General features: G+C 39.2%; 1 protein-coding gene across 3 annotated transcripts in view; it reads right to left on the bottom strand.

Annotated features, from left to right (window-relative positions):
• The window catches only part of ELMO3 (engulfment and cell motility 3), a 345,089-nt gene that overhangs the window by 158,195 nt on the left and 174,855 nt on the right, over positions 1 to 12,039 (bottom strand). For all 3 annotated transcript variants that reach the window (XM_053702885.1, XM_053702894.1, XM_053702901.1), the window contains exons 9-10: positions 4,748 to 4,826; positions 505 to 555 (exon numbers count right to left, since the gene is read on the bottom strand). In XM_053702885.1, the coding sequence (XP_053558860.1) occupies positions 505 to 555; positions 4,748 to 4,826 (130 nt within the window). The remainder of the gene's footprint in view (positions 1 to 504; positions 556 to 4,747; positions 4,827 to 12,039) is intronic.

A 12,039-nucleotide genomic window follows, 5' to 3' on the forward strand; every position in this document is an offset into this window, starting at 1 on the left:
TTAAGTAATAAACCAAAGCTCAAAATGAATATTCTAAATGTTTTCTGAGGCCCCCCTCCCAGCCGCCTCTATAGTTAGCCATGATCTAAGCCAGATTCTAAGTATTATTATAAAGTTCCTTTCTCATTATAGGTAGTGTTGCCATCTCAGTAATGTGGACATCTATGGGTAACTTATGCTTCAGGGGGAAATATGAATATTGATCTGGCAGAACACTATTCAGATTTTTTCCCTACAAACCCTGTAACTCATAGCTGTTCATGAAAACATGACACAGTGGGCAACCCTACGTAGAGGGTCTTACTCAGAATTTAATAGACTCTGAGCTTTTCCTAGATTCTATATTTATTTATCTACTATTTCAATAGCTGTATATTCAAATTTGTATTATAATAAACAGTTGTGGTTTCCTACATAGAATTATAAAAAATAGTATACTCTTTATATAAAGAATAATGTTAAAAACACCATTAGTGATAACAGAATAAAATGACATTTTTTTACCTTGTGTATAAATTGCCTCATATTCTTCTTCCAAAGGTATTCCAGCATCTCCTGAGAGATAACATTAACACAGTACAAACATTTATTGCAATACATTTTACCATTACAAGAGGTGGATTGTTATGATATCTACTTGCCAGGGATGTATTTAAGCATAGGCCTACAAACTCATTGCTTAGGGCTACAGATTTTAGGTAGAGTGGTAGACTTAGGCGTTAGGGCACAGGCACAGAGGGGGTATTAGCTGCCAAACCCCCTGATAATAAATGCAGTGCTTGTCACTGTTGCGGTGACACAAAGATCACATGCACGATAAACATGGAAAAGATCATTTACAATCTAAGAGAAATTGTTTGAACAAATTATATTCTATTAACCTAACCATTGGGGCTGATAAACAAAAAAATGTTCTAAAATATGAATTCACTTAAAGGGACAGTCAACAACAAAATTGTTATTGTTTGAAAAGATAGATAGCACCTTTACTAACCATTCCCCAGCTTTGCACAACCAACATTGTTATATTAATATACTTTATAACATTTAAACCTCTAAATGTCTACCTGTTTCTAAGCCACTACAGACAGCCTCTTATCACATGCTTTTTATTTGCTTTTCACAAGAGACTGCTAGTCCATGTGGGCCATAAAGGTAACATTGTGCTCACGCCCATGAAATTGTGCACAACAAAGCACTAATTGGCTAAAATGCAAGTCAAAAAATAATAAAGAAAAAGTCATGTGATCAGGGGGCTGTCTGAAGAGGCTTAGATACAATGTAATTGCAGAGGTAAAAAGTGTATTAATATAACATTCGGCTAGATTACGAGTTTTGCGGTATGGGAGAAAAAGCAGCGTTAAGGCTCTTTTTCACTACTGCTGGTATTATGAGTCTTGCAGGTTTAGCTGCACCGCACACTTTTTTGGCCGTAACGCAACATAACTACCGCAGCTTTCAAAAAGTCCTTTTTCAATGGGACTTCCATAGCGCCGGTATTACAAGTCTGCCTGCACCCCAAAAAGTGAGCGGTACAGCCTAAAACTACAAGATCCATAACGTAAACTGAAAGTCAGTAGTTATGGGTTTTATGCTACAACGCCGTAACATAAAACTCATAACTAAAGTGCTAAAAAGTACACTAACACCCATAAACAACCTATTAACCCCTAAACCGAGGCCCTCCCGCATCACAAACACTAAAATAAAATTATTAACCCCTAATCTGCCGCTCCGGACATCGCCGCCACTATAATAAACATATTAACCCCTAAACCGCCGCTCTCCCGCATCGCAAACACTAGTTAAATATTATGAACCCCTAATCTGCCGCCCCCAACGTCGTCGCTACACTTATTAAACCCTAAACCTAACCCTAAGTCTAACCTTAACACCCCTAACTTTAATATAATTAAAATAAATCTAAATAAAAATTCTATCATTAACTAAATAATTCCTATTTAAAACTAAATACTTACCTGTAAAATAAACCCTAAGCTAGCTACAATATAACAAATAGTTACATTGTATCTATCTTAGGTTTTATTTTTATTTCACAGCTAAGTTTGTATTTATTTTAACTAGGTAGAATAGTTAGTAAAAAGTTATTAACTATTTACTAGCTACCTAGCTAAAATAAATACAAATTTACCTGTAAAATAAAACCTAACCTGTCTTACACTAACACCTAACCTTACACTACAATTAAATAAATTACATTAATTAAATCCAATTAACTAAATTACAAAAAACCCCACTAAATTACACAAAATAAAAAATAAATTCTCAGATATTTAAACTAATTACACCTAATCTAATAGCCCTATCAAAATAAACCCCCCCCCCCAAAAAAAAACCCTAGCCTAAACTAAACTACCAATAGCCCTTAAAAGGGCTTTTTGCGGGGCATTGCCCCAAAGAAATCAGCTCTTTTACCTGTAAAAAAAAATACAAACAACCCCCCAACAGTAAAACCCACCACCCACACAACCAACCCCCCAAATAAAATCCTAACTAAAAAACCTATGCTTTCCATTGCCCTGAAAAGGGCATTTGGATGGGCATTGCCCTTAAAAGGGCATTTAGCTCTTTTTCCGCCCAAAAGCCCTAATCTAAAAATAAAACCCACCCAATAAACCCTTAAGAAAGAAAACCTTAACACTAACCCCCGAAGATCCACTTACAGTTTTTGAAGACCCGACATCCATCCTCAATGAAACTGCAGAAGTCCTCATCGAAGCCGGCAGAAGTCTTCATCCAAGCGGGCCGAAGTCTTCAACCAAGCCGGCAGAAGTGTTCATCCAGACGGCATCTTCTATCTTCATCCATCCGGTGCGGAGCAGCTCCATCTTCAAGACATCTGCCGCGGAGCATCCTCTTCTTTCCACAGCAACTGAAGAATGAAGGTTCCTTTAAGTGACGTCATCCAAGATGGCGTCCCTTGAATTCAGATTGGCTGACAGAATTCTATCAATCCTATTGGCTGATCCAATCAGCCAATAGGATTGAGCTCACATTCTATTGGCTGTTCCAATCAGCCAATAGAATGTGAGCTCAATCATATTGGCTGATTGCATCAGCCAATAGGATTTTTTCACCTTTATTTCCGATTGGCTGATAGAATTCTATCAGCCAATTGGAATTCAAGGGACGCCATCTTGGATGACATCACTTAAAGGAACCTTCATTCTTCAGTCGCTGTGGAAAAAAAGAGGATGCTCCACGCCGGATGTCTTGAAGATGGAGCCGCTCCGCGCCGGATGGATGAAGATAGAAGATGCCGTCTGGATGAACACTTCTGCCGGCTTGGATGAAGACTTCGGCCCGCTTGGATTAAGACTTCTGCCGCTTCGTTGAGGATGGATGTAGGGTCTTCAAAAACTGTAAGTAGATCTTCGGGGATTAGTGTTAGGTTTTTTTTAAGGGTTTATTGGTGGGTTTTATTTTTAGATTAGGGCTTTTGGGCGGAAAAAGAGATAAATGCCCTTTAAAGGGCAATGCCCATCCAAACGCCCTTTTCAGGGCAATGGGGATCTTAGGTTTTTTAGTTAGGATTTTATTTGGGGGGTTGGTTGTGTGGGCGGTGGGTTTTACCGTTGGGGGATTTCTTTGGGGCAATGCCCCGCAAAAGGCCCTTTTAAGGGATATTGGTAATTTAGTTTAGGCTAGGTATTTTTTTATTTTAGGGGGGCTTTTTTATTTTAAAAGGGCTATTAGATTAGGTGTAATTAGTTTAAATATCTGATAATTTATTTTTTATTTTGTGTAATTTAGTGGGGGTTTTCTGTAATTTAGTTAATTGGATTTAATTAATGTAATTTATTTAATTAACTATAGTAACTATTAGTTATATTGTAGCTAACTTAGGGTTTATTTTAGAGGTAAGTATTTAGTTTTAAATAGGTATTATTTAGTTTATGATAGGAATTTATTATTAGATTTATTTTAATTATATTAAAGTAGGGGGTGTTAGGGTTAGACTTAGGGTTAGGTTTAGGGGTTTATAACTTTAGTATAGTGGCGGCGACGTTGGGGGCGGCAGATTAGGGGTTAATAAATTTAGGTAGGTGGTGGCGTTGTCGTGGGCGGCAGATTAGGGGTTAATAAGTGTAATGTAAGTGGTGGCGATGTCGGGGCGGCAGATTAGGGGTGTTTAGACTCGGGGTTTATGTTAGGGTGTTAGGTGTAAACTTAACTTTTTATTTCCCCATAGGAATCAATGGGGCTGCGTTACGGAGCTTTACGCTCCTTTATTGCAGGTGTTAGACTTTTTTTCAGCCGGCTCTCCCCATTGATGTCTATGGGGAAATCGTGCACGAGCACGTAAAACCAGCTCACCGCAGCGCTGGTATTGGAGTGCGGTATGGAGCTCAATTTTGCTCTACACTCACTTCTTTCCTGTTGATGCCGGGTTTATACAAAAATCTGTAATGGCAGCGCTATAGGGAGGAGAGCAGTGACAATAACTTGCAAGTTAGCACCGAGCATCTTTTACCGCAAAACTCGTAATCTAGCCGATAGTTAGCTGTGCAAAACTGGGGAATGTGTAATAAAGGCATTATCTATCTTTTTTAACTGTCCCTTTAAATGCTCTTTTATAAGGAAAATAGCACACTGAAAAGGGTTATTTCTAAGACTCATTATCTACTTACACACACTCAGTTGATAAACGTTAATATTCACTGTCTAGTAACCTGCAGTAACTGGCGTGATCTCAGCTTCCCAGTAAATGCAATTGGTGACTTACCTCTCTTTCTCGGTCACTAGCTGTCTGCAGCAGAGCTACTAAAAGAGCCATGACTTTAATCTGCATCTCCTGATTGGGTCTAAAGGGAAACAAGGAAGGACGTTTCAGATAAAGAGACATTTATACACTAACTCACTATATGTGATTATTCCTATCCATCTGAGGTCTCGTATAAAGTCTATAGCATCGCTTTCCTCAGTGTTTTTAAAGGGACATAACACACTTTGAGATTGTTATATGAAATATTTAAAGGGGCATAAAACACCACATTTTTATTTCATGATTCAGATAGTTAATGCAATTTAAAAAAAAAATTCCAAATTGCTTCTGTTATATATTTTGCTTTTTACTCTTGGGGTCAATTTATTAAGGTGCGGACGGACATGATACGCTGTATTGTATCATGTCCGCCGCACATCGATAAATGCCGATAGCATACGCTGTCTGTATTTATCATTGCACCAGCAGAACTGCTGGTGCAATGCCGCCCCTTGCAGATTCGCAGCCAATCGGCCGCTAGCAGGGGGTGTCAATCAGCCAGATCGTACCTCAGAGGTGGCGGACGAGTTAAGGAGCAGCGATCTTAGGACCGCTGCTTCTAAACCTTCGCTTCAGGCGGACCTGAAGCAGCATCCGCTGCTTCATAAATCGACCCCTACGTATCCTTTGCTAAAAAAGCATATCTATTTGGCTCAATAGATAGCTGGTGATTGGTGGCTGCGCTTATATGCCTATTGCCATTAGCTTATTCGATGCGTTCAGATAGGGGATTGCTGTACAAAGGATGTGTGTATGCCCTGTCTGAATCTTGAAAGAAAAAAAATTGTGTTTTATATCCCTTTAATTATGGCTAGTAAAAATAAATGGCAATATGCTCTCATTATTAATTTTGTCACATTTTCCTGCAATTTAAGTCTGAAAATTGTGAGTTTCCCCGAATCCTGAGAACTGGAAGCACACACAGCCTAATATGGCAAAATAGCTGTCTCTAATTAGACTAAGCAGAGATGATCAGATAAAAACCTGTGAAACAATGGACCTAAGGGTGATGGGGGAAACCAGAAGTGGACTCTTTACCAAATGTGGCTTGAGGAATATGGCTGCACCTCACTGATTAGGCCCAAAGGAGGCCAAAACGATTGTCTGGGGTTTCCAACTCCCTTGTTCAGAGGAGAATCGCCTGGTATTTCGAGGCTGGAGTGGCCTTGTTAGGGGGGATCAGACTGATATACTACAGGAAAGTTCTCCTCTGTGAAAAACACAATTGATCTAAAAGAGGTTGCTCCTAGGTAGTAACTCATCATAGAACAAGCCACCGAGCTGTTGTTCGTTCCAGGTTGAGTGCTTCTCTTTCTATATGTATTTATATTCTAAATTAAAGTTAAAGTCAATCCTAGCGTTTTACAAACGGTAGGATTGACTATTTAAACAAATAAAGGGGATACTTCATGTAGAAAGCTCCTTTATTTGTTTCAATCGATCGCCGTTCTTAGCTGCTACGGCAGCCCATGGCTAAAAAAATTTTTTGCTAAGAGGTGAAGTTTTCATCTCTTAGCCAATAGCCGTGCAGTTAATCCGGTTTGGCGACTATGGGAGCCGGATTTACCGCAAGCTATTGGCTGTGAGGTGAAAACGTCACCTCTTAGCAAAAAAATGTTTTAGCCGTGGGCTGCCGTAGCAGCTAAGAACGGCGATCGATTGAAACAAAAAAAGGAGCTTTCTACATGAAGGCCTAGATTTGGAGTTTGGCGGTAGATGGGCTGTTAACGCTCCGCGGGCTTTTTTCTGGCCGCACCATAAATTTAACTCTGGTATCGAGAGTTCAAACAAATGCTGCGTTAGGCTCCAAAAAAGGAGCGTAGAGCATTTTTACCGCAAATGCAACTCTCGATACCAGAGTTGCTTACGGACGCGGCCAGCCTCAAAAATGTGCTCGTGCACGATTCTCCCATAGGAAACAATGGGGCTGTTTGAGCTGAAAAAAAACCTAACACCTGCAAAAAAGCAGCGTTCAGCTCCTAACGCAGCCCCATTGTTTCCTATGGGGAAACACTTCCTAAGTCTGCACCTAACACCCTAACATGTACCCCGAGTCTAAACACCCCTAACCTTAGACTTATTAACCCCTAATCTGCCGCTCCCACTATCGCTGACCCCTGCATATTTTTTTTAACCCCTAATCTGCCGCTCCGTAAACCGCCGCAACCTACGTTATCCCTATGTACCCCTAATCTGCTGCCCCTAACACCGCCGACCCCTAGATTATATTTATTAACCCCTAATCTGCCCCCCTCAACGTCGCCGACACCTGCCTACACTTATTAACCCCTAATCTGCCGAGCGGACCTGAGCGCTACTATAATAAAGTAATTAACCCCTAATCCGCCTCACTAACCCTATCATAAATAGTATTAACCCCTAATCTGCCCTCCCTAACATCGCCGACACCTAACTTCAATTATTAACCCCTAATCTGCCGACTGGAGCTCACCGCTATTCTAATAAATGTATTAACCCCTAAAGCTAAGTCTAACCCTAACACTAACACCCCCCTAAGTTAAATATAATTTACATCTAACGAAATAAATTAACTCTTATTAAATAACTTATTCCTATTTAAAGCTAAATACTTACCTGTAAAATAAATCCTAATATAGCTACAATATAAATTATAATTATATTATAGCTATTTTAGGATTAATATTAACATTATTAAATGTAATTATTTTAACCAGGTACAATAGCTATTAAATAGTTAAGAACTATTTAATAGTTACCTAGTTAAAATAATAACAAATTTACCTGTAAAATAAATCCTAACCTAAGTTATAATTAAACCTAACACTACCCTATCAATAAATTAATTAAATAAACTACCTACAATTAACCTAACACTACACTATCAATAAATAAATTAAATACAATTGCTACAAATAACTACAATTACATAAACTAACTAAAGTACAAAAAATAAAAAAGAACTAAGTTACAAAAAATAAAAAAATATTTTCAAACATAAGAAAATTATTACAACAATTTTAAACTAATTACACCTACTCTAAGCCCCCTAATAAAATAACAAAGACCCCCAAAATAATAAATGCCCTACCCTATTCTAAATTAAAAAAGTTAAAAGCTCTTTTACCTTACCAGCCCTGAACAGGGCCCTTTGCGGGGCATGCCCCAAGAATTTCAGCTCTTTTGCCTGTAAAAAAAAAACATACAATACCCCCCCCCCAACATTACAACCCACCACCCACATACCCCTAATCTAACCCAAACCCCCCTTAAATAAACCTAACACTAAGCCCCTGAAGATCTTCCTACCTTGTCTTCACCATCCAGGTATCACCGATCCGTCCTGGCTCCAACATCTTCATCCAACCCAAGCGGGGGTTGGCGATCCATCATCCGGTGGCTGAAGAGGTCCAGAAGAGGCTCCAAAGTCTTCCTCCTATCCGGCAAGAAGAGGACATCCGGACCGGCAAACATCTTCTCCAAGCGGCATCTTCGATCTTCTTGCATCCGGTGCGGAGCGGGTCCATCTTGAAGCAGGCGACGCGGATCCATCCTCTTCTTCCGTTGTCTCCTGACGAATGACGGTTCCTTTAAGGGACGTCATCCAAGATGGCGTCCCTTGAATTCCGATTGGCTGATAGGATTCTATCAGCCAATCGGAATTAAGGTAGGAAAATTCTGATTGGCTGATGGAATCAGCCAATCAGAATCAAGTTCAATCCGATTGGCTGATCCAATCAGCCAATCAGATTGAGCTCGCATTCTATTGGCTGTTCCGATCAGCCAATAGAATGCGAGCTCAATCTGATTGGCTGATTGGATCAGCCAATAGGATTGAACTTGATTCTGATTGGCTGATTCCATCAGCCAATCAGAATTTTCCTACCTTAATTCCGATTGGCTGATAGAATCCTATCAGCCAATCGGAATTCAAGGGACGCCATCTTGGATGACGTCCCTTAAAGGAACCGTCATTCGTCGGGAGACAACGGAAGAAGAGGATGGATCCGCGTCGCCTGCTTCAAGATGGACCCGCTCCGCACCGGATGCAAGAAGATCGAAGATGCCGCTTGGAGAAGATGTTTGCCGGTCCGGATGTCCTCTTCTTGCCGGATAGGAGGAAGACTTTGGAGCCTCTTCTGGACCTCTTCAGCCACCGGATGATGGATCGCCAACCCCCGCTTGGGTTGGATGAAGATGTTGGAGCCAGGACAGATCGGTGATACCTGGATGGTGAAGACAAGGTAGGAAGATCTTCAGGGGATTAGTGTTAGGTTTATTTAAGGGGGGTTTGGGTTAGATTAGGGGTATGTGGGTGGTGCGTTGTAATGTTGGGGGGGGTATTGTATGGTTTTTTTTTTTTACAGGCAAAAGAGCTGAAATTCTTGGGGCATGCCCCGCAAAGGGCCCTGTTCAGGGCTGGTAAGGTAAAAGAGCTTTTAACTTTTTTAATTTAGAATAGGGTAGGGCATTTATTATTTTGGGGGTCTTTGTTATTTTATTAGGGGGCTTAGAGTAGGTGTAATTAGTTTAAAATTGTTGTAATAATTTTCTTATGTTTGTAAATATTTTTTTATTTTCTGTAACTTAGTTCTTTTTTATTTTTTGTACTTTAGTTAGTTTATGTAATTGTAGTTATTTGTAGCAATTGTATTTAATTTATTTATTGATAGTGTAGTGTTAGGTTAATTGTAGGTAGTTTATTTAATTAATTTATTGATAGGGTAGTGTTAGGTTTAATTATATCTTAGGTTAGGATTTATTTTACAGGTAAATTTGTTATTATTTTAACTAGGTAACTATTAAATAGTTCTTAACTATTTAATAGCTATTGTACCTGGTTAAAATAATTACAAAGTTGCCTGTAAAATAAATATTAATCCTAAAATAGCTATAATATAATTATAATTTATATTGTAGCTATATTAGGATTTATTTTACAGGTAAGTATTTAGCTTTAAATAGGAATAAGTTATTTAATAAGAGTTAATTAATTTCGTTAGATGTAAATTATATTTAAATTAGGGGGGTGTTAGTGTTAGGGTTAGCCTTAGCTTTAGGGGTTAATCCATTTATTATAGTAGCGATGAGCTCCGGTCGGCAGATTAGGGGTTAATAATTGAAGGTAGGTGTCGGCGATGTTAGGGAGGGCAGATTAGGGGTTAATACTATTTATGATAGGGTTAGTGAGGCGGATTAGGGGTTAATTACTTTATTATAGTAGCGCTCAGGTCCGCTCGGCAGATTAGGGGTTAATAAGTGTAGGCAGGTGTCCGCGACGTTGAGGGGGGCAGATTAGGGGTTAATAAATATAATCTAGGGGTCGGCGGTGTTAGGGGCAGCAGATTAGGGGTACATAAGGATAACGTAGGTGGCGGCGCTTTGCGGTCGGAAGATTAGGGGTTAATTATTGTAAGTAGCTGGCGGCGACGTTGTGGGGGGCAGGTTAGGGGTTAATAAATGTAATACAGGGGTCGGCGGGGTTAGGGGCAGCAGATTAGGGGTACATAAGTATAACGTAGGTGGCGGTCGGCAGATTAGGGGTTAAAAATTTTTAATCGAGTGGCGGCGATGTGGGGGGACCTCGGTTTAGGGGTACATAGGTAGTTTATGGGTGTTAGGGTACTTTAGGGTACAGTAGTTAAGAGCTTTATGAACCGGCGTTAGCCCAGAAAGCTCTTAACTCCTGCTATTTTCAGGCGCCTGGAGTTTTGTCGTTAGAGCTCTAACGCTCACTTCAGAAACGACTCTAAATACCGGCGTTAGAAAAATCCCATTGAAAAGATAGGATACGTAATTTACGTAAGGGGATCTGCGGTATGGAAAAGTCGCGGCTGAAAAGTGAGCGTTAGACCCTTTAATCACTGACTCCAAATACCAGCGGGCGGCCAAAACCAGCGTTAGGAGCCTCTAACGCTGGTTTTCACGGCTACCGCCGAACTCTAAATCTAGGCCGAAGTATCTTATACTTCATGAATGAAAGTCCCCTTTATTTGTTTCAATAGTCCATCCTAGCGTTTATAAAACGCTAGGATTGACTTACACGTTAAACAGCTACAGATACACATGGTAACGTTTATTTTTTGTAAGCCAAACATGATTCTCGTTCTGAAATCTAAAAAGATAGGGACATGAAAGATCTGTAGATAGATAAACCAGGTTTGATTTTGCTTTATTTATATATTAGGATATACAGTTGCAAGAAAAAGTATGTGAACCCTTTGGAATGATATGGATCTCTGCACAAATTGGTCATAAAATGTGATCTGATCATCATCTAAGTCACAACAATAGACAATCACAGTCTGCTTAAACTAATAACACACAAAGAATGAAATGTTGCCAAGTTTTTATTGAACACACCATGTAAACATTCACAGTGCAGGTGGAAAAAGTATGTGAACCCTTGGATTTAATAACTGGTTGAACCTCCTTTGGCAGCAATAACTTCAACCAAACATTTCCTGTAGTTGCAGATTAGACGTGCACAACGGTCAGGAGTAATTCTTGACCATTCCTCTTTACAGAACTGTTTCAGTTCAGCAATATTCTTGGGAAGTCTGGTGTTGTCAAGGTATATGTAAGGTTAATAAATATATATATTTTAATCATATATTTTAAGGCTATGCAATACAATTATATTCTTTCAGATTCATTTCTGTCAGACAAACTAACTTCAACCATGTTTGATTCTCCCCCACTTTTTCAATTACACAGGAAACTAATAAAGATTACTTTAAAAGAGAAATTCCTAGCTAAAGTGAGAACAATAGAACATTTGGTTTAATTAAAATTAACACAGTTTCAGAAACCATCTGTGTGATTTCCTGGGAACCAATGTTAAGACAGCATTCTGATACCTAGATCAGGATACATGCCCATATATGGACTTCCTCCAATGGAGATGACGATCCGTCTGTAGAGATGTGAAAGATGCAAGCATTCTTCAAAAGGGACTGATAATTAGCACAGATTTGATGAGTGGCTCATGCTGTGTGGCTACTAAGACTGGAATATACAATATGTTAAACATTGCGTCTGGGTTAAGATAACACAGAGAAAACACATGACTTACATGTTTCCAACAACTGTATTTAGATTTCAAAAAAATATACTAGGAAAATAAATACAAGATAATGCATAGAAGTGGATGTGTATGTGTATGTATATATATCTATATATGTATATGTGTGTATATGTGTATTGTATATATACATGCATATTTTGAAAGCATGAATATCTTAGCCTCTGTGTGTTTAAGAACATGAACAGAT

Source organism: Bombina bombina, chromosome 1 (genome assembly GCF_027579735.1).
Source record: "Bombina bombina isolate aBomBom1 chromosome 1, aBomBom1.pri, whole genome shotgun sequence".
Lineage (NCBI taxonomy): Eukaryota > Metazoa > Chordata > Amphibia > Anura > Bombinatoridae > Bombina > Bombina bombina.